This window comes from Pyxicephalus adspersus, chromosome 4, assembly GCF_032062135.1.
Source record: "Pyxicephalus adspersus chromosome 4, UCB_Pads_2.0, whole genome shotgun sequence".
Taxonomy (NCBI): domain Eukaryota; kingdom Metazoa; phylum Chordata; class Amphibia; order Anura; family Pyxicephalidae; genus Pyxicephalus; species Pyxicephalus adspersus.
In genome coordinates, this window is record NC_092861.1 from 34,224,255 (window position 1) to 34,248,287 (window position 24,033).

At 37.9% G+C, this 24,033-nt stretch overlaps 1 protein-coding gene and 1 long non-coding RNA gene across 2 annotated transcripts in view; one reads left to right on the plus strand and one right to left on the minus strand.

Moving 5' to 3' along the window:
* The first annotated feature begins 846 nt into the window (after nucleotides 1-846).
* On the plus strand, nucleotides 847-3,797 carry LOC140328329 (uncharacterized). The gene is made up of 3 exons (XR_011920271.1): nucleotides 847-928; nucleotides 2,761-2,878; nucleotides 3,677-3,797. It is a non-coding gene; the product is annotated as an uncharacterized lncRNA (long non-coding RNA).
* An 865-nt stretch (nucleotides 3,798-4,662) lies between these two features.
* The window catches only part of WDR33 (WD repeat domain 33), a 42,455-nt gene continuing 23,084 nt past the window's right edge, over nucleotides 4,663-24,033 (minus strand). The window contains 17 exon segments of the mRNA XM_072407836.1: nucleotides 4,663-6,468; nucleotides 6,932-7,129; nucleotides 7,811-7,903; nucleotides 7,994-8,175; nucleotides 9,411-9,786; nucleotides 9,948-10,041; nucleotides 14,600-15,189; nucleotides 15,192-16,170; nucleotides 17,493-17,645; nucleotides 18,418-18,557; nucleotides 18,635-18,721; nucleotides 18,982-19,076; nucleotides 19,159-19,269; nucleotides 19,359-19,437; nucleotides 19,599-19,753; nucleotides 20,417-20,543; nucleotides 22,559-22,656. Of these exon segments, the coding sequence (XP_072263937.1) occupies nucleotides 6,269-6,468; nucleotides 6,932-7,129; nucleotides 7,811-7,903; nucleotides 7,994-8,175; nucleotides 9,411-9,786; nucleotides 9,948-10,041; nucleotides 14,600-15,189; nucleotides 15,192-16,170; nucleotides 17,493-17,645; nucleotides 18,418-18,557; nucleotides 18,635-18,721; nucleotides 18,982-19,076; nucleotides 19,159-19,269; nucleotides 19,359-19,437; nucleotides 19,599-19,753; nucleotides 20,417-20,543; nucleotides 22,559-22,656 (3,757 nt within the window). The 3' untranslated portion in view covers nucleotides 4,663-6,268.

Below are 24,033 nucleotides of genomic sequence, written 5' to 3' on the forward strand. Positions count from 1 at the left end.
ATATGTATGTACAGACGCTCAGGACGTTTCTTGCTTGTGTATACAAATTCTACTGCTTAGTATACACTAGAACACTTCTTGTTTCCCCAAAATGACTGATACCTGGAAGTGTGTACAAGTATCCTGTGTTCCATTACACACAGCTGGATTTAGATTTTTAAAGCTATGTAGCCACTGCATATCAAAAGGCCATGTTTTTAAATTCGATTTTTATCATCATGTTGGTGCGGCTGACTTGCTGCATTTGCTGCAGTGTTTGTTGCATATCTAATAGGGGTGGAGGTGGGCCATTGCATATCGGCACAGCTGTTTGTAGTCTCCAACAGGTGCTTATATGATGGAGAATTCAACTAGGAACAGCTCTCACCACATAACAGAAAATGCCCAGACAAAGACCAAGACAGGACCATCCAATATGATTTAACCTAAAATGCCAAAACAGAAATGTTCTTAAAGGTTTATTGATTTGGTATATATTTACTCTAGTCTGTATTAGGAATATTCAAAGACCATCATGCTTATCCAGGAAGTTACTGACATGGAACAAGTTTATAGCTCAGGAACTCATCACTCTGACATTTCTAACCTGCGAACCAGTTCTGTAACCCACCAAATACTAAAATTAGACAGCCGGTCAACTAGGATATTCAGATAGGTCATAGAAAAAAATCTGAAGCTGCATTTTTCACATAGTTTAGAACTTTGATACAGTGTTCCTTTATGCAATTAGTCTGTGTACAAACCGCAGGTGGTTGTCACTATTTCTGGCTAAACACTAGAGGGCAGCAGAGCAGCTGTAATGTCAGCTTCCTGAATATATAAAAATTACAAGTCCCATGATTCCTTGCACTGTGTATCATAGATGTGGGTGTCTGCACTTGAACTCTCCACTCTTGCAAGAAAAAGCATGGAAGACACAGGATTTAAGGTATTTATGGAAACTTCATGACCTCATATTTTTAAAACGACAGAGGATAGGAATTATCATTAATATATATATATTTGCTGTTGACTATAGTGACACTTTTATTAGCAGCTTCTGTAACAATTTTGATAAAAGCAGCGGTGTTAAAAAAAAAAACCCTAAACAATGTGTGTGTTTTTAAAAGGGTTGGCTTACATATCCTATTTATTGGTGGGGATGTAAGATTGTAATATTTTATAGGGCTCTATTTATAAAAAAGGAAATCTGACATTCCCTCAAACATTCCCTGATGGGAATCAATTATTGCCATTCAAACACATACACCTGGAAAATTTCCACCAGGGAATGTCTGATTTCCTGTTTTATAAACAGAGTCCATAATGTACAAGTTTTTTTTTTGGCAAAAAATTGTTATTTAAATATAATCTCTGTAGTACGAACCTTGTTTAGCATAACACATTAGAAAGATTCTAGCTTCCATTATGCCTTCTTAAACTGAAGCAAATTTGTAGTAAGTGACCTCAATAAATAACTTATGCTCACAGCAGCAGGTGTTCATTCTCTTTATGAGTTTTCTTTTTACAGCTATTGACTGTCTTTATGCCATTTTGTCAGTCACTAATGGCATTACTTTTAGGATGAGGTTTGCATTGGGCTTCCATTACCAGGACAAACTTTTCCTACCTCTAATACACTGTGCATGATTTAAAGACAGCTGATATGAAGGGCTGATCACCAGTCCCCTACAAAACTGTACTATAGCCACAAATCTTGGGTGAAATAATTGCCCAAATTTAGATAATGAACTCCCTGCGCAGTTACAATGATTACTGTAGATTTACTTCTGGGGACATCATTTTTGTTTTTTCCTTTTTAACAATAAAATACTTTTTCTTATGACTGACCTAATTCTATGTCTGGTCTAATTCTTAATTGACCCCCTGGGTGAAGGTGAAGGGTATTATTGTGCCCTCGTATTTATTTATTCCCCTGGGTGAGGGGACAATTATCCAAGGGCTTCCTAAAAGTGGGTACCCCATGACCCCATACCCCATTTCACAAGAATTTTGAACTTGTCCATTAGCTATGAGATCTTTCTACCGTTTAGGGAAGATATGGGGTCTGGAATGGACAGTAGGGAAGACCCATAAAATTAAATGGGAGGGAGGGACAGTGCCACAATAACTTGCATCCTAACCTCTCCTATTCCCTTGAATTGCATTAAACTGAGCCTGTGGCAGGACACTTAAGCTTACAGCGGGTTTGAAATGGCCCTTTACCCACTAGCAATGGATAAATCAAGATGGATGATTATTGAAACTGCAATTGCTGAACTTGTAAAAATGCTTAGTGCCTGGATGTAAAAATGAATTTTAGTTTTAAAAGCTTTAGTCACACACATGAAACAAGGATGCAGATAACTCCAATCACCTGAGCTGCATTCATCATGTTAAAGTGATTCACAAGATAATAAAAGCAGAGGATCAGAACATCAACCAGGCAAAAATGTCAGCTTACAAAGCAGATTAGCTGCTGTGTTCCAATAAAAGATAAAATTCCACCCATTTTGTACTGGCACCATCATTTATGTTCCTGCCAAAAGGACAGAACAAAGTATGGAGGGTTCCGGGGATATTTAATTACAGCTCCACTTCCAAGTCTGATCACACAGACATTTTGCAGCAACCTTTTACAATTACAAACAAAATTACAATTATACAAGCAACTGGTCCTGAAAGGTTCCCTTTAACCTCCCTACTGTCCGAATAAGTATTTTTAAATGACAAAGCTGTACATTTAAAGTTACTTATTATTTTAAATTTCTTGCCTCCTAGCAGCATGCTCGCGTCCCCTGGCCTCGTGTCCCCAACGTTTCATAAGCTGGGGATGCCAGACATCGCTGAAGGACACCACAGGCATCACTAGAACACAGTGCAGGATCATGGAGACCAGGTAAAGCACTATGGATGGCAATTCCCTCCAGAGTGTGGCTCAGGGTTACCGCTTTTGGTAATGAAAATTAACCCTGAGCCACACTAGGGAATACCGCCAGGGTGGTTAATGATTTTGAAGCCCAATGCACTAGATCAGAGGTCGCCAACCCCCGGTCTGTATGACAGGTGGGCCATGACTCTGGCCAATGCACCCCCCAGTTGGGTCAGGAGAAGGACCCTGCTTGGGGGGTGCACCGGAAAGAGCTACGGACCACTACTGCTGGAGACATCACAGGCTCGGGAGGTGGGCAGGTTGTCTCTGGGCACAACCTGCCCACTATTCCATCACAGACTCAGACATGTGATGGGAGACTGGGTGGGTTCTGGCATCATGATGTCACCATGGGGGGGAGTTTCTTCCCCTTTGAGTGACACACGGCTCCCCGCACATGCGGGGTCTGGAGTCAGTGTATTTATTGGTCTGTGACCTGCAAAAGGTTGGGGACCACTGTGCTAGATAATGGCAATATGTCATATCGCTTTAAACATCTTGTAATGTCAATATCACAGCTTTAAACATCTTGTAAGGATTGCCTTCTGCAACAATAACACGTTTATTCAAGAATGTTACTGGAATCTCTTTACATATATACTTCTACGTTTGAATTGTGTTCCGTATGTAGAGACCCATAAGAAAGATGGGGTGTAGATGGAGTTTAGATTATTAATGTACTTTATGTGAAAGGGATGAGTGCTCCTAATAAAATTGTATATGATAACTGCCACGTCTTAATACTACACTTTCTTCTGCTTTTAGGGATGAAGCCTTTGTATTGGATGGATAGCCAGCTCCTGACAATTTTATTCCTGAGATCTTTTCACAAGATCCCAATTGTTGTAATGCTGAACTAATCAAAATAAATACCATTGAAACCAAAGATGGATCTTGATGTACAATAATGTTTTTTTAAATATTTTTTCCTGAAATGTTAATATTTTATATTTCCTTTGGATATCAGTAGCATTGGGAAATACAGCTGGAATCTCAGCTGGACATCAATATAGAAGCAACAAAATATGAGTAATATGAAGGGTCATTCCTTCTTTACTTACTGTAAAACAGACTGAATGAGTCTTTTCCAGTCTTTGGCCACCTTTACAGATAATGCATCCAAAGTTTAACATTTGAAATTGACAAAACAGGCCAGATTTACTAAAGAAGCTTAGAAGTTGATTGTTTGTGTATTTACTTTAGTTCCATTTTCAGCATTCAAACCAAAAAAATTACACCTTTACTTCCGCATATCCCTTGATCCCTCTGGAGCTTTCCATGATTGGGACCTGATACAGAGGGTCATGTGCTGTCATTTTCATCAGTCTTTTGGCTACATCACTCGATCTTTCACTATGCATAGTGACGTAGCCTGGTGTAAATGAGAAAAAAAAAGTGGCGATCCCCCTTGCACATGTGAGATCGGCATTTTTTTTTCTCCACTGCAGGAAAAAGCCTCTTCTAATTATCCAGTCTGCTTTAATTAGGTATAGATAGAAAAAATTGCTTTGGAGATAACTGGATAATTAAAGTAAGATGTATTAGGTAAAAAATTCCCAACTCCTTTAGTAAATCTTCCGTACCAATCATCTTTAAGTTTAAATAACAAAGCTGTAGTCTGTACCTGATGTCGATCTTATGAATGGAAACAACTTTCCAGCAGTGTTTTTTTATGCTTTATATCTAACCTTGAGTCTAAAATGAAACACAACAGTTCTCACTGTCTCATAAGTACACCCGATAATTAACTAACTTGTAGAACTAGCTTTAAAAAGCAAAAACCAAAGTAATAGTTTTCTGTATTACATTTTTTATGTTTAGCTCTAAGGTCCTCCTACAGCATTTCAAAGGTTTAGGCATTGACTGGGCTTTTGCAACACCTGGATTTTTTTTATTTTTCAGCTGTTCATTCTGTTGTAGATTTGCTGGTGTCCCGTTGCATGACCCTGTGTGACAGCAGGGCTTAGGCGATTACACAGATATTCTCACATTTGACTCCCAATGAATATCTTGGTACACAGAGGAGTTCATAAACTCAAATCATCATCATACTTGAGAGTTTTTATGAGTTTGTTTTTTGCATTATAGTTAAACATCTCCACTTTGGTCTTGTTTATCCAAAGAATTGCTCCAAAATTCTTGTGGTTTGTGTAGATGCATCTTTGCGATCCTCAGCCATGCTGCCATGTTCATTTTAGAGAGAAAAAAAGCTTTGTCCCAACAAACCTTCCTAACAAGCCACATACCCATATAGTCTTTTTCTAATTGTGCAGTCATGAACTTTAACATTTAAGATGCTGCCTAAAGGCATAGAGTCTGTGATGTACTGTAGCTCTTTTTTTTTATTTGCAATTTGAGCATTGTACGGTCTGATCTTGGGGTGAATTTCCACTCCTGAGAATATTTGCAAATATCTAGAATGTTGTCTATATGTTTCTCACTATAGAAGGATGGACTTTGTAAAATTGGTTACACCAGCAAACTGGTCATGACAGCTTCTGCTTTCATGAAGCTGGCCACATTCGCTCATGCTCACTTAGTCAAATGAATTTGAGCTGTTACGTACCTTCTGAGTGCCTATGGAAAAGGCAAGGGTGTGCTTAATTTTTCAATGACTATTATTGGAGGCAGGAGCAGAATAACTACTATGATATGGCGAAATGCTCATAGGTTAACAAAGACAGAGCTGTGTGCATGCATTTAGCTTTATCTATTAAAAACATTAGGGTCTGATAAACCATTTGTGTTTATGCCAATTAAAAAGAAATTGTGGTTCAATTCAAAGGAAAAAGTGTACATTTTCATTGTTTTTGTTCAAAGAAATAAAGGTTAGGACAAGTTCAATATGATGACTGATCAATTGTACTACATACACAGCTGGCAGACAAGGCAACTGCCATTTTATGCCTATTAAGTAGCTTAGGGGACCACTGGATTCAGGAAAACAGAAATTGAAAATACTTTTAACATTTATACAAACAACCTAATGTTCGAGAAAAAGAACAAGCAGAAAGTTCCGGTAATTGAGAACTTTACATTCCTCATTTCATACAAAAAAAAATTTTTTTTAACTGAAACTGTACAACATGTTGCAGTTTTTTGTTTTTTAATCTCCCAAATTTTGAGAGAAGGGAGGGCAGGAAGTGACGGCTGTGAGGACCTTAGTACGGATGAAAGAGGACTTTAAAGTAAAACAAGAAAAACAAACGTGGCTGATTTCTTCTTCCATGGAGAGCTTTAGGATATTTCCAGTGTCACAGCAATGAATTTGTTTATAGTCACAAGCACAGTTCTCTTCAGCATGGATGCCACAGCCATCCATTAAAAGTTCTGTTATGTTTGGTCCAATATGGACTCTTATCGACTCCTCCCACCTCCGCCGCTACCTCCACTTCGAGGACCTCCTCTCCACTGGCTAGAGTTCATACTGCTGTTTGATTTAGATCCTCCCCGACCCCAGTTTGCCCGGGAACCCCTTGATGAACCCTCCTCATGTTCTTGGGAGCTGGAACGGCTCAGTCTTTGTGACCTGGCTGGAGGTCCAGACATTTCACGACCTATTTGGTAGAAAAACCAGAGTTAGAGGGGAGATTAGTAAATAATAGATGTATTGTGTTACATTAAAAAAAAATTTTTCAATCAAACACAATAACCATGGAAATAAATTTTAAATACTGAAGGTTATGTGAAATTTTCTTGTTAGTGCTCTGGTAAATAATACATAGATATATATTCATGTAATGGCCCGAGTCCTGTATACACAGCTTATTCCTATATTGTTCAACCAACCAGTGTGAGAATGCTTGACCAAGATACATCCCAAACCTGTTTAATACCATAGGGTGTTGATTCCTTGAATTAGGCAAATACTTGCCATCGAGGATACCTTCTCTATGTACATTTATTATAAAAGGGTAAAAGCAGGACTTTGTGGTATCCCATTCTTAGGGCAGGACTTTTCAAGTTAACATCCTATCCTTAGAGGTTCACAATCTTTCATAATGTAAAAGTCATGTATACCTTTCCCTGGGTCATCTCCCATTGCATCCATATCTCTAGGATCAGGCGTTCCAGGCCCATCATGCCAAGGTCGTTTTCGTGGTGGTAGAGATGCCATGTCCATGCCTTGTAAAGAGGATGAGCGCTCCCTGCTGGCTGGAGAGTGGCCTTCTGGGGTTGGAATGTCCTGGTGAGGACTGCCCTGGAAATGATCCGAGCCTAATGGAGAAGACAAGCACACGGACAAAGATAAGCTTATATGAAAAGTTTTTCTGAGTGTAAGTAGTAAATACAGAAGAGGAGGAGAACATATTATTAGCATGAACAAATGCATGCAGCATCTTGCTACAGCGCCTATATTAGTATGTCATATAAGTTTTAAGAAGACTTTTTTAAATATTACTTCCCAAGTGTATTTTTATTCTTAATATTACTCATTTATATTGCACCCAACAGCTATTGGGTATTGAGGGAGGCGATTACCTAACTGCTGCAGTTGCAGGTGACAGTGCTACCACTAAGCCATCTGTGCTGCCCATGTGGTTTTTAAATTGCTTAAAATTACATTTAGAGCAACTATATAAAGAAACACTATTAGGCTATAAGCTATATTTATAAAGCAATGAATTATTCAAACATTCAGTGCTAGTGCATCAACACACCGACCAGGATGATTCACCTGCAGTAAATGTTAAGTGACTGCCACAACAACTGCATTACAAATATATATTTTTTGTATTTATTTGAAAGGAAAAATAGAAACAAATACAAAAATCACTACATTTGGACTTAACTGTAGCCTAACAGTTTTGTGTAAATTATAGGATAAAAGGGGAAGATATCCTATATAACACAGGAAACACACACACTGTAAAGAATTCAAAACAATAAAGTTCTTACCTCCATCTCTGTTTATATCTCGAGATTGGTGATTAGGCCCCCGATCGGAACCAGGAAACTGGTCTGGGGTAGGCAGAAGTCCTTTTCTTGCTTCTGTTCAAGTAAAAAAAAAATGTTCACCAAATAAATAGTGTGTCTATAGTAAGGTAATAAAGATAGCTAACATATTAGACTGCACTTCACCTCTCTGAGAACCTCGGCCACGGCCTCTTCCTGAATCCCGACCTCTTCCAGGATCCCGGCCTCTCCCAGGTTCATCCTTCATATCAAAGTTGTCATCGGGACCAAATTCCTCTGAATTAAAATATCCTTCCCTCCCTCTAGAGCCACGACCCTCATGTCTTGGGGGTCCAGTCCTGCGAAAACTAATTTGAACAAAACAATCAAAAATTTGGATAATTGAGGTCTGATTTTTTTGAGGTATAACACGCATCATGGAGCTGAATGAGTAACACCACCAATTGATAACCCACAATCAATGTTTGCTTTGTCAATAAACTTTCTTGCATGACTACACACAAAACCTGGATGCTCTCAAAAGGATCCCCTGGCAACATAATGCCAGGACTTCAATGAATGCAGCAAGGATTTTAGCAAACATTTTTCATATTCCTACCATTCTCTGCCCGAAAAAAAAGAGTCACAACCACCAGCACAGAGGTGTTCGAGATCAGTAAAGAGTTTATCAGCTACAGTATAAAAAGGTTTATAAACCCCCTCTAGCGGTGTAATTCTGTCCGTATTTCCATGCAAATTTTTTTTCCAATACAATTTTTTGCATGGAAATTTATTTTACATGGTAGGCCTATATTTCTTAGGCATAACTCACGTTAATATGTCCAATAGTTATTAAACTTTTAAAAAAACAAACACAAAAATGTGTTAAAAATTAAAAATAAAAGAATTGTTAAACGTAATATGACTGTACAACAGCATAAATACTATATATAATATAATTATATATATTATATGAAGATTTCTTTGTATTGGACTCAATACTGCTATTTGGTATTGAATCTATACAAAAGTATTTGAATTTCACGCCGATCATCCCACTCGCACCGACGTCCCCGGGAAACCCAGGAGAACGTCTCTGCACTTCATGTCTGAACATCAGAGGAGAAGGACGTGTCCCCAGGACCTGCACGGACAAGAAGGACGCCAACGGAGCAAGGTAAGTTGGGTTTATTATGTTTTTAGGTACCCCAAGTGTGACATGAGAATACCGATTTTTGCATGGAAAATCCACCCCGAGTCACACACGGGAATACCGCTAGGGGGATTAAAAAAGGTGCAACAAAGGCCGGGAAGTATCCACAAAGTCCAATGATTACTTCTCTCTGGGGAGATCACTGTCTTGGGAAGACTCAGATGAAAATCCAGCTATTTGTAAAATGTACCTGTTTATAAAGAAGTTTTTTTATTTCTATGCTCAAAAAACAGTTGATGTTTTGTCGATTTAGGCTGTGCAAGACTTCATACTTGCTAATGAATGGAAACCTAAACCTTATTTATTCCTTACGGCAAATGTCACACATGAAAATTTCCTACATCATGAAATAGTCTCTAATATAATCTGTGAGCTATTATATTACATTACCTTTCATCTCTTTGTCCTCGAAACCTCATATCTTCTTCTCTGGGATACTGGTCATCAGAGTGCCTCCGCCCCTCCCATCGGGCTGAATCCCTTTCTCGATCAGGGTAATCTCTGTGATTAGGTGGATACTGCGAGCCAGATCCTCGCCTCCATTTGTCATCTGGTAATGCAGGACCTCCACCTCTCCCATCAAACTCATGTCCAAACCGATCATCTGTGAGGAACTCATCAGGGTGCTCGTGTACCTCAGGGGGTGGACCACGTCTGTCAGGAGGCCCTCTACCATCTCTGGAGTCCATCCACTCTTGCCCACCTCGGAAAGGGCTTGGATCACGTCGACGTTCAGATTGGTGATTTGCAGATCCACGCACGTCACCTAAAAATAAATATTTACTTACACTTCTACTTTTCTTACATGAATACTGACACATGGTAGTTATTTTTCTTATTATTCTCCACCAATACTGGTGAATGAGATAAAAAAAAGTTAGCTTTAACAATAAAACGTGCTATTAAAAAAAAAAAAAAAATGTATACCTCTATTAGAACTGGGTCCTTGACCGTGTGGAGGTGCACGACCCTGCTGTCCTAGGCCAGGTAACAGAGGAGGAGGAGCCTGGCCTTTTCCACCCTATGAAACAAAAAAAGTGTCAAGTTTAGTATGAAGTGCCAACATATTACACAGTGTTGCCCAATAAAACTGGGGCTGCAGATGACAACCCGGCATACGTAACAAGATCAAAACTAAGCCAAAGGGGCATAGGCGACCCCAACACATTTGAACTAAGAGGAGGGAGAGCATAGCATACAACAATAGGTAGGAAGAATAGAATAGCGGGTAATTAGTGATTAACAAAAAAAGGAAGATGGGTATGCAAGTTCGAAGTGTTGGTTTTAAATGTAATAAAAGGTAGCCTAAAGGGCCAATCCCCTAGGCCTTGCACTTTGATAGACAAGTATCAATCGTATTTGTAATTCATACATTCAAGAGATTCAGCTCTGCATTAAAATTACATCACTATCCAAAATTATGTGCATAAAAAGTACTTATAAAAAGTGATGGAATAATAGTACATATTGATACATATTGCTTATTTTATATATCCATGATTTGTGTTTGAATTTGTTGGGCAAAAAAAAAGTCTTGTGCTGTAAGAAATGAGACTTTCATTCATTACCTCCTATTACATGGCTGACATATTACATGGCTAATAGATATTTATTTCCCTTACAAGTATACAGATCAACTGTGTCATATACCTGTGAGGGTTCCCATTAATCAAAGGTATTGTATATCTAGTAGTATTTAGTCATAGTCAACTGGAGTTATTCTTGTAATGTTGAAGTCATTTTGCAGCTCTCCAAGCCACTCCATCATTTTTTTTTGATCTAGCGTGGAGAGCTGCAAAATGTCAAGTCCAGTTGAATATGACTAAATACTACTAGACGTGTTTACTGTATTATTGTTCTAGATAAGTGACAAGGCCATACAACAGCATGACAGCTAACATTTTAGAACATTAGCTGTGAAAGAACTCTTATTTCTCTCATTGCAGGTTGCTCATTATATCCTTCTAGTAAAAACTTCAAAAAGAAGAATGTCCTGCATTTCTGTTAAAGAAAACTATTCTGCCCAGCTTCAACTACATTTTAAATATTCTAAGTTCAACAAATGTTGTGCTAAGACCTACAGGGAAAAAAGTTTTGGATTGAAAAATAAAGGTGTGCTGCCCATCTGGTAGTTATTTGTGTCTCATTGGGGAGACTTCAATTCCTGATGGCAAACAACAGTAAAGAAGAAACAATCTTTCCAAAGTTAAGGAAATCCTAGTGCACTTTAGGTTGTATTAATAGATCTGAAGTCAAGTTTAGTCTGCAAACTTTCATTGCTATTCAGAGAGAAAATATTAAAATAAAAGCACAATAACTTTTATTAAATTATATTCCTCAACAGACATAAATCATTGTTTGTGAACCAAAACACCTATGCAACAAGTTATTATATGGCAAAAATAGTGCTGGGGGTTATGGTTTGCAATTGTCTTAGATGAAAACCTGCATTAGGTGTGGGTGTTCCACAATGGTTACTTGATAATGGTCTGCACAGCGCTGGTTGGTTTGTACTGTCACCTGAAATGATTACTAAATGATCATTTTAAAAGCCAAGTATTGAGAACCTATACAAGGCTTTAGAGGAACCTCCTGCACAAAGGCCAAATTTCACTCTGGATTACTGTAAAGATATGCACAAAGCACACCAAATATATTCAAAAATCTGCTGTGTAAATGAAATGTAAAAAGTTTTTTCTTGAAGAACTACCTTTAACATACCGAACATAATAGTGTGAAGGAGTATTGTAGCACCTGTTCCTTATAGTACAAACCTATACATCCAAGCACAACACATTACTGTAAGTACACATGAAGGGCTGATTTGTTAGTAACTGCAAGGAGCTTGTATATTCTGTGTTTGCATGGGTTTCCTCCAACTTCCCAAACACATACAGATAGGTTAATTGGGCTTCCACACAATTAAATGGTCTCAAACTGTGTTAATGACATATGACTATGGCAGGGACATTAGATTGTGAGCCTCCTTGAGGGACAGCTAGTGACGTATGACTACGGACTTTGTAAAGTGTTAGCTGTGTAGATATTCAAAAAAGAGATTAGGAAACCAAACTAGGTTTTGGTTTTGTTATGTATGGGGCTCTAGTAAACGGTAAATGAGAGTTAAGGTATAAACCACTAGCAACCCTAAAAGTGACAAGCTCAAGCATAGCAGGAACTTCCTACAGGCTTGTAAATCAGCTTCTCTATGTTTCCAATTATGCATTTGTTAAGAAATTGAGTAGGTACATGTAGCATCTGGGAGCCAGAATACAGTCCCTTTGAGCAGCCTTATGAATTGCAACACCATGTACTGGGTACATAGACCATGGTGCTGTATGCAAGAACAAAGGCCCATGTTCTGTAGTATGCTGCCATGACAGGGTGACCTCCTACAGGCTATTATGCAACCCACAATAATGTGTGTGTGTGCGCATGTAAAGAAATGCAATTACTGCCTGGGTTAAAGTAAATGCAATACCATAGTACAGATTAGAAGAATACATATTTTCTTTTATAATAAAGTGTCCTTAAAGACACCTGCCATGAGAATTTTACATGAGCAGCCATTACAGTCCTATTGAAAATTAAAATTACATGACTGTTTTCAAATTGATTACATAACTAACCTGAAATAGGGATGCAGGGTCAAAACACCCAATCAGAATACTTGTTCCAGGTAATTAACAACGATGCAGAGATAGCAGCACCTCTGCAACCAAAAAACTAGCATTTTAGAAGGCAGGCAAATAGTAGCCGCTGTATCCTTCTCATGGTAGGTATGCTTCACTTGAAATTATAAAATGAACTAGTATCTGGTTCTGGGGGACAGCTACCATGTGAGGCTTCCTGGTTTTTTGTTTTTTTTTGGTTTTTTTTATTATGATTATTTCTTTGGAAATCCCCATTCGAAACAAAAAGCTGTGGTTAATAAACTATTTGATTAATTGATAATTTTTGTAACAAATCTGTCCAATCCTTTTGTGACTGGTTTCTACACATACATATCCACATAATAAAGAAAGAGTGGCAAATGACTTATTAACCACTTTAGGACTACTCCTGCCATGGGCAAATGGAGAAATGTGTATATATTTTCTTCTTTGCAGGTACATTATATTAAAATGCATGTATTAAAAACTGTTCTTAACGTAAACAACTAAAATACATTTTTATTTCATAGGTTTTAATTGGGAAGAAAGGGGGAAATTAGCTTGATAACCACCTTGTCCGAAGCCTGTGACTGAATAGTATGAAGCAGGGGAATACTGATAAGGGAGGAGTGAAGCATACATGTAAACTTTGTACGGGTTTGGTAGAAAAAGCTTGTAGAGATGTTTTGAACATAAGGAGACATAAGGCACAAATTCATAAAGCTTTAGCAACAGCCAAAAGCATTTCATTTTAAGCAATGAAGCTGTAATTTTTAAATTTCACTGGACTTTTCTTGAAAATAGGAATACTTGCCTTGCTACGTAAGCTGTGCGAATTGAGCCTTATATGGCTTTATTTACCAGGGTAAGAAAAAAGGCTAGGATGTGCAGTAACACGTGCCAACCATAAACTGAGTGAATGCGGTTTACTGTAGTTAGGTCAAGTTTTACTGCACACGGTGAAATATGTTTTTCTTTCTTTAACAAAGGCTAAATTCTTTTCATAGCCAGACATCAAGTAATGTGATAACATAAGACATTCACCTGAAATAAGAGGCCTTTTATAGTACAGAATTGACTTGATGCAAAAACATTAAAATTTATTACTGAATATGCAATACCTTTTTCTTTTTTAAATATTAGTTTTATAAATAATTTTTACTTGGCACAGACATCAGACATTATGAGGTTCAGAAGATTCACCAGCAGCAGATGTAACTAAATAGAGCAAGGTCAAAAACTACACAGCATATGGCAATGATATTTTTCTTTTTGCAGATGCAAGGTTAGAATACAGAGCATTTTAGTATGAAAAGAATAGTGTGTGTTCAAGTCAAGTCAGGCTAATTTAAGCACATTACCATCTACATTAAATTTACAAAATGTAAAATAGACTGGCATCAATTAAAGTGCTCTTACAGAGTCCTGAGGGTAAGTGAATTTTTTAAATTAGACCCCTAACCTATCCCACTTTTCGCTCTTAATCACAATTTGTGAATCATATTACAAGGCTTCAATACAGACAAATGATCTAAATGCACAATCGGCTTGTGGCTCAAAAGCATTTTGATCTTGTTGCACCCTGTTCCTCCTCAAGTCCATGTTCAGCTCAGCAAATGTGTTGTGCTATGGTAATAGCTGGGCCTTTACCTGGCTTGACATATCTGCCCTGGCCAGCTATTTTTGGCTACGCCCAAAATGTGCAAATTGAATAGAAAAATCATGGAAAAAAAGGGCACTAATTGGTGGAAACACTGCCTGGATTTGCAGGGAGCAGACCATACTGTATGCATCTCAACCCTGTATTATCATCCATAAATTTGATTAGGAAGGTGGCAGAAAGAGATGGGACTTTACACATTCAGCTACATTTCAATACTGACGTCTCCTGGCAAAATACTTCCTGTCCGTGTTAAAGGCAGTTACCTGGTTGAAAGGCCTAGGACCATCTCCCAATAAAGGGGTTTTCTGTGGTGGGGGGTGAGAAGATCTTGATGGATTCTGTTGAGCATTTCCTGGCTGGCCCTGGGGCACCGATTGTCCACGGGTGTCTTGAGGTAGTCCTAAATTTGTTCCTCTGTTTTGAGGACCTCTAATTTCATGAGGGCCACCCATATCTGGAGGCCCTCTAACATCTTGTAGATTACGCAAATCCTGAGGGCTTCGCATGTCTTGAGACACATGCATATCAGATGTTCCCCTTGAGTCCGGTGTACCCCTCATATGCTGGGGTCCACGCAAGTCATGAGACCCTCTAATATCACTAGATCTCCTCATATCCTGCTGACCACGCATTTCTGGTGGCCCTCTCATATCATGAGGTCCTCGCATATCAGAAGGACCCCTCAAATCATGTGGCCCTCTCATATCAGGACCACCCCTCATATCTTGTGGGCCACGTATATCTGGGGGTCCTCTCATGTCAGACGGACCTCGCATCTCTGGAGGGCCACGCATGTCAGGGGGACCACGCATGTCCTGAGGCCCACGCATGTCAGGGGGACCACGCATGTCCCACGCATGTCAGGGGGACCACGCATGTCCTGAGGCCCACGCATGTCAGGGTGACCACGCATGTCTGAAGGACCTCGCATATCCTGTGGACCACGCATATCAGGGATAGGTTGAATATCCTGGGGTCCATGCATGTCTGGGGGACCACGAATGTCATAAGGGCCTCGCATATCCATTGAGTTACGCATATCAGGTGGTCCTCTTATGTCTTGAGGGCCTCGCATATGTGGAGGACCTCTCATGTCTGGGGGACCCCTGATATCTTGAGGTCCATGTATATCTGGAGCCACCCTCATATCCTGAGGGGGACCTCTCATGTCATTAAGGCCTCTCCTATCTTGAGGTGCATGTACTTCTGGAGGTCCTCCCATATCTGTAGGGCCTCTCATTTCCATTGGTCCATGTCCAATCACAGGTCCAGAAGGACCTCTTAAATCTTGTGCTGGATGTCCCATAAGCATCCCTTGATTAGGCCCCTGATTATCTCGCAGTCCATGAGGGCCTTGAACTCTAGGAGCCACCCCCATAAGTGGCCCTTGAGGACCTGGAGCTCCTTGCATGCCATGATGAGGGGCTTGTACACCTAGGGGACCTGGTGTCATTTGAGGACCCAAATGACCTGGTGGCCCAGGATTTGCTTGAGGACCCTGAGGTCCCATTGGTCCATGAGAAACAGGAAGTCTAGGCATTCCAAGATGCATTTCTTGAGGTCTTATATTCTGTGGTCCAGGACCCATGAAACCCTGTGGACCTGCAGATAAAGGAGGCCCTTGTGGTCTAAACTGTCCTTGAGGGCCAGGTGGCATGTTCATTGCCATTTGCTGTGGTGGAAGAGGTTGCTGGAAATTTATTGGAGGTTGAGTCTGTGGACCAGGTGGAAAAGCAGAAGGAACCTGAGGAGGTACAGACAAAGGTGAAGCAAGCCCCTGTGCCTGGCCTGGAACTTCTCCCTGCTTCTGAGCTATTCTTTCAATTTTCAGTTGCTGAAAAACAGAAAATAAATGAAATAAATGCATGAATGTAATATGTAGCACCAATGTAAATCAAAATATGCTCATCTACAGAAGAACAATCCTAACCAAAATGACAAGGTAAAATGTAACTATACCGGAGGCCTCGGTGACCGTCTACTTTTACTCCAGGGCAGCAATATGCATTGCAAGATATTAGCAAACATACTGAATATTTTTTTTACAAATGTCTGTTCTGAATACTTTATCATACCTTCCTTCATAAAATGTTTCACATTAATAGGTGGGAGGCTCTACCTTAACTATTAACAATATTTAAATAAATAAAAATTCCAGAGTTAAGCAGCACTGTACCCCAGACAATTTTGTCTTGAGACAAGCAGCCCTCATATTTCATATAAGGTGACAAGTACAGTAAGATGAATTTGACTACACATTCTGTTTAGAACTGTGAAAGGTATGTAAGATAATTAAGGGAACAGGGACATAAGTATACTAGAAAATGTGAAATACATGAGTGGATGCATGGAAGACAACATTTTTGGCAGCTACAGAAAATCACAATGATTTTATAATTGGATATTCAGTTTTTACAATATCCAATCACTAATGTGGGATCATGGGGTATCATGTTAATCTCTCTGGGTCCATAGAATGCAGACTGATTTCTAAGTCAGAATGTCAGTCAAAGTCATAGTGAAGCACACCACCTTTTCTATGAAATTAAAACTGCGTGAAGTTACAACAAAATTAAACAAAACTACTGCAATTTATATAGGTCACCTAGAAGGGTTGTGTAACACTTTTAGAACAAATAAAACTTAAGACCAAAAAAATTACACACATTTATGCATGTTACCATATAAACTGCTTAACACTTTGGTTGGTGAGGTAATCTAAATAGGAGAAACACATTGTGTGCTGTGATGGATACATCCACATAGAAATATCTTCGTGCTTAACCTTAAGTAGAAAAACTTAACAGTCTCATATCCTGTACATGTGCATGTCACAGAATCACTTTTATTTTTAACTTCATAAATCAGCAGTGATTCTAAGCACAACAATACCTAAAACAAAAAGTTGTTTGTACACATTATGTTACTGGGTAAATTACACAGACCGGATAATAATTGGCACATGCATGGAAAGTACATCTTCTTTAGACTTGATTATACACTTGTATGGCTAAGGTGTGTAAAAAGTGGCCTGCCCAATTTGAGTTTGAATGACCAACCAAGAAAGACTATTGCTGGCATTTGAAAAAATGAAACTGCTAATGATGTTGTATTTATACATAAAAAAGCAAAATTCTCAGCCTTGAAAAAACATACTTCCAGCAGCTGAGGATTAGTATACTGTAGTGCTGCCATTTCCTGCTCAATTTCTGCCTGGTTTTTTTTCTTCTCATCAAGTTTCACCTCTTCTTTTCGCTCCGAAACAACTTCTGAAGATGGCATAAGCGGTACTTTATTCTGTAACCATGCCTAGTAATAAAACAACAAGATAAACTGGTCAGTGCTGCCTATAAAGTGTCCTGATAATTATAATCCTAATTCTATCAGAGGTCTTAGCTGCAACATCAAATACCTCGATTCCCCATGCTTCTCTTGCCTGCCTGATTTACCCACTCATAACATATAATTTTCTAACAATCTCAGGGAGAACTGAGAAATCCCATTAAAATAATAAATTGTATAAATTTATATAAAACAGAATAAGATCTACACCTCAACACCCACAAAGTCTCCATCCTTCTGAATGACTAAAATAAATTGCAGATAGCTATAGTACCATAGTAAGAATGCTGGTAGATATTTCAACTATTCTGCTGTTCATTACTAGATCCTACTACTACAAACTAGTCCTAAAAGGTTAGTAATCCACCCGAATACTCTGCAAAGCAGATGTGACCTTGATTGGCATAGCTGGGGTGACATAACCCGAGCATGCCCATGGAAGTTTATTATTTCCAGCACGGCAAGGAAAGCGAGGGATGCTGGGTATTGCTAGCAAGAAATGCTGCAGAGCTGATCAAAAATTTACCGCTGGATGGCAAGCAGGCCGGTAAAAACAATTATTGCAGAAAAGACATCATCTTTTTTTTTTTTTTGCAATAAAAACCTGCCTGACTTTAGTTCTACCCTAACACCTAACCTCCTCAAAATAGTTGGCCGATTATCTGGGAGCTTCTAGCATAAAACTGGCAGGTATTGAATTGTAAAATGAAAAAAAAATATATATATATTTTGTACTAACTTGCTGAAACAGAGCAGGAATGGGCTTTGCATATGGAACTTTCTTCTGTGGAACTTTCTTCTGGTCTTTCTGCATTAATTCATCCATTCCCCAGTCTAAACCAGGAATGGTCATCTCTACTGCACTTGACTCTTCTTTCCCTAAAAATATATAAAGACAGGTAAAAACAAAATATCTAACACAGATGACAATACACCTTCTTTTCACATTGTCTTACCCATTTGTTCTTGTTCCATTGCTATTTTCAGTTGTTCTGGGATACCCATTCCTGGAATAACTGCAAGATTGTTTGGCTCAATATCATCTGGGGGGAAAAAAAAAAATATAACAAATGTTGGGAGTTAAAATTTTAGGAATTATCAGAAAACAAAAAGCCGACACAGGAGCTTCAATATTAAAAGATGGAAACAACTGTATGGTTGATCTTTTCTGCTGCACCAAAAGCACCTTTAACTTTTCTCAGTTCAAATCTTTAGTGATAGCATGCATTATACATTAGGGGAGGTTAAGAGACAGCAGGATAACATTGACAAATACCACAGCTAGCAGAGAGGTGATAGTTACCATATTCCACGCCATCCTCTGACATGCCAGGAAGAAGGTTCAGATTGTATCGATCCCTCATTTTGTCTCCAGGACGATTTCTGGTCCAGAATTTGCTAAATACAAAATAAAAGATAAGTATTGTGCATAGTCACGATATACCTTGTTTACAGTAGCTTAAAAACAGATAAATTATACCTGGTGTGATCATTTGACCCAGAGCACAGAATATGTCCAAGCGGGTGCCAAGCAAGACTCCATATCATCCCTTCATGAGCTATTTCCATACCACCCACTTCTTTCTCCACTCTATGATCAAAACAAAAAACATGTAATAATGCACAGAAATGCAGTGTAAGCTGTCATCAGGTACAAATACAATTGTTTGAAATACATACCCAACATGCCAGAACAAAAGAGAACCATCAGAGCCACCACTGGCAAAAAGACCTTCATGTACTGGATGCCAAGCGACAGCTACAAGAGTAATAGTAAACAATAATTGTTTTCAACATAACAAAGTTGGATTAGTACAAGACAGGATCGGTTTGAATACTGTATGTTACTGCAGATAGCTCATTGCATACTTTATCAACTAATGTTATCTGTGTTCACTTTTTAAGAAAGGCTAGACAGACCTGTAGCTTCTTTTTTGTGACCTCTAAACACTTGCAATTCTTCACGAAGGTTGCGGATATCAAAAAGCTTGCAAAGGTGATCACGTGATGCTGTGAGTAGCCAATTTCCATTCAAGTTCCATTTGACCTCCATTACAGTATTCTTGTGAGCGTGTCTATTTGGTACAGATAAAAAAAAAAAAAAAAGGGAAAAAAAACCGTTAAAAAAAGTTTAACCTTTAGCCAGCACTCGTACAGTTTATCTATGAATGAAGATCTAGATACATGGTGCAAGACTTACGAGTACCCACAGACCCCATCTGATTTTATTTTCTGAATTGTGTACAACCTCACATCTGATCCAACTTTTGTTTCTCCATTTATTTTTGCCCAATGTAGTATACATAATACAAGGAACAAGTACAGAAAAACAGAAGTATATTTTTGCTGCCATTTTTTGTTTTAAATGATAGGCAATACGCAACCATTTACGTGGCAGTGTTTGAGCCCAGAGCAGTTGGTCACTTAGGCATCAAACACAGCATTATGGTAAGTAGGATAGATGAATGTTCGTCTCATAACTGGAATTTTAAGATGTCAGTCAGATGCATTTATGTTGTGTAGTATGTGGGAAGGTACACTGAAGAGAACATGGAGGTTTTTTTTTTCTTTTTCTTAATTTAGGACAGATGTATTTTAAATAAACAGATGGTGTTTCATTGAGATGCAGACTTCTTTTTTAGTGTTGAAAAAATTAAAATGGTTTAAAAAAAAAATAAATATTTAAAAACCAAATACACACAAAATAACTTTGCTGGTTATTCCACGGATTAACTTACAGTGTTGCTAAACTCTGTCCATTCTTTGGATCCCAAAACTTAATTGGCTGTTGGCTATCTTTACTTCCAGAGACCAGAAGTCCTTTGGTTGGATGCCAGTCAACACATTTCACATCAGCTCCATGTCCTAAAGGTGAAACAGTTTTTTTTTATTTTAATAATTGTAGACTGATAGGAATCAGGGCACCCTGCAATGGTTAGCCAAAACATTGTTTTCATATTGCATGGAATAAAAAAGTGTTAGAACATCTAATGAATTTTCCATTTGTGTTGTAGTTTGAGGGATTCAAAACAATACTGTTGTCAATGGTAGAATTAAAAAAGAATTGTAAAGGTGTTAAACTGTTTGGCGAGAACTGTCCAAGAGAAGCCTTTGTTGCATATTCAGAACAGAAAGGTAATTTTCTCCAATGTCAGAAAAGGCATTAAAAAAAAAACAAAAAAAAAAAAACACGGGGCTTCTAACCATTCCTACTTTTTTCCTATTACAACTGCCCCTTTTTGATAATTAGGGAAATCCTTCTACTACTGAAATAACTAATTTATTCCAGTCTTCATATTTGGTTTTTATTTCAACAAAAATCTTTTTTCACTGAAAACAATATTCTTCAATGCAATGGGTTTATTTTCAGGGGTCTTGAAGTCCTATTTGTTATGGGTAATATAAAATCAATGCAAACAAGTCAATATCATTTAGGGATGTTTATCTAAGATCTACTTCCATAACTCATTGTGTACGAGTCTAAAGTCTATATTAAATTGCTCACTTTAAGGCGCAGGATTAGTTATCTTTCTTGAAGATATTACTTAATTTTATAACACATACAGTAAGATGTAATCAATTGGGACTTTAGTGTTATTTTGTAGTACACAGATGTGTGATGTATATTATAAATAGGGACACAACAAATTCAATATTTTCAAATAAATTATTTTATTTCAGATTTCCTGCTGGTGTTAAAACCAAAATGTTTATTATTCCCTTTGATTCAAGGCAATGTAAAAAAAAATATACATGATTGAAAATAAAGTTCATCTTTACAGTTTAATACTGTACTAAGTTACAAAAATGCATACAAGATATTGAATCAATGCATCTTGTTTAAAAGTGCAATTTATAAGCAGGTACATTATGAAGTCTCATGATTCTTAAGAAATTGCAGTACCATTTCTCAAACTGACTGAATTGTAAGCATGTTTTTTATTACCTATTGGTGTTTGTATATTAGGAAATGCAATTGTACTATATGCAGCAGTGTTAACATGTTTCAGCTTTAAACACAATAAAAGGAAGAAACGGTCCAGTTTAGGCTTACAAGAATCATCAATACTATATTACCTCATCTTTAAAACCGCACAGGATGCCTAAATTTTTATTTCAGGGTCTGTGTAGTTTGGGAAAAACACAGGAATTACTGTATATTTTGCGTGTGTTCTCATTGTGAGGCAAATGGATACTTGTTTAAAAACGAAGCAGGAGTTAACAAATGAGAAAATCCTGTGCAGGCCTGGAGGAAGCTACATACCACTGTGAAGCAAAAGCAGCACCATTAAAAAGTATACTATTGAGCGCCAGAGGTAAAAAAAAAAAAAAAAAAAAAAAAAAAAAATGTGACTAGTGTTTAATCCCCAAGGGTAAGCACACTGCAAGATACTGAAGGCTCAACTCAACACCCCAGCCGAAAGCCATTTTTTTTTTTTTTTTTAAAGTGACATGTAAAATGCAGGTCATGGAGTGAAGTAACATTGTGGTGTGGCAGATAGCTCCCTGGATACCATAATAAAACAATGGCCAATAAGTAGGAAAAAAAAACAAGTTTTTATATTCAGATACAGATCAATACCTAAAGGTCCATTTTTCCCTGCCGGAGTTTTGCCTCTTATTGTATAGTTAATGTTCACACATTTTCACCTTTTTGCTCCACTCGTTTGCTGCATCCACAGCATCTTTACCCGACTACACAGGGTACCAAGTGCCATGTACCCTAATGGTGTCTGCTCCTCTTTGAACAGTTATGTAGCCAATACACCAACAAATGAACCAATGACACTAAGCTGTAACCAAAAATTTTTTTAGTGGCAAAATTCTGTTTGAGGACACTTAATCAAAATATTTGCTTTTATAGAGCAATCGAAACATACCTCGTAGTATTCTTTCCTCGTGGCAACGGAGAAAATCCCAAATCCTAACAGTGCCGTCATCTGAACAGGTAGCAAATTTATTATCCGTAGGAGAGAAACTGTTACATGGAAACAAGCATTATGGGAAAATGTCAGAAACAACGAAGCGCTCCAAGTTCCTTAAAAATTTAAACAAGTTCTTTGCATATTGTTGGCCAGGTTTACATTTCATGGCTGCAGTTTAATTTTCCAACTTTTTAAATTTAAAAAAAAAAGGCCTATATCCTACAGCAAGAGATTGAAACATATAGTAAGAAAACGTTGTTTTAAACATGTCGAGTCTGATAAAAGTAAACTGTTACTGCACTTTGGACTTCTAAAAATAAAAGTCCAGCTGAATAGGTACAAAACACCTGACGATACTTTTCAGTATTTACCAAGCATTGCAATTCCACACTTGAATTAAATAAATACTTTGGCTAGACACACAGGCTAGTTAGAACTACCAGTCATGTAGACTCCCTTGGTCATATTTCAAAGATCGGCCCATCTACATTTGTTTTTATTTAGAGACAAATGCTGAAAATACCCTGTCATCTTGACAGGCTGCCTGGAAAAGAAGCCTTTAAAACACTTTATCACTAGCTAAATCTTTATTCTGCATCAGAGAGGATCAGGCGTGTAAAATGCTTCCCCTGTTTATTTTCTTATGCTTTGTGGTTATTTCTGTTGACCCCCTATATCATTACAGGACACAAAAGTGACATACGAGCAGCAAAAAGAGGAATGTTGTGCCAATATTCTGTAGTGTTCATTTACAAATTGATTAGGCTTAGATATGCAAGTGTGAAGCCTATTAACAGGGTACAAAAATACAAAAATATCTGAAATAGATGTGATCAACTAAACCAAAAAGGTATGGCTTTTCGCATTTTTATCCCCCACACTAGATTGATGGGGAGTTTCATTAATCTGTTGGAATCACATCTAACATATTAGCAGAAACCATTTATTGAGTCAGACTTACTAGAGAAGAGTTCTAGGTATGAAAAAAGGGGAGCAGGAAAAGGTGCTGTACTGGGTTTAGTTTTAGATTTGTAGACATTTGACTAATAAACTTAAAGGAATTTCTTTTTTAAACGTTTTAAAAAATGTCATCATATGCAATAACTATATGGAGACGTGTAACCAGTTAAAAAACCCGTTTTAACTGGTGGTAAAAAAGCACTGCAACCCATTTTAGTAAGGAAATAGCTCAATATCCATATAGGATGGTACAATGTTAATCAGGCTGTAGTGCTACAACTACGGCTGATAAAACGGAGGTCACAACCTGGCTTTACTGTCAGACAGAGTAGAGTCACAGTTACACCGTAACACTCCTATTTTAACAGTAAATTTAGTTATGTCTTTTTTTTCATCTAAATTACTACACATGATTTGTTTTAGATTATGAAAAATGAATATTTTTTTAACATGAAAACTACTAATGCCTT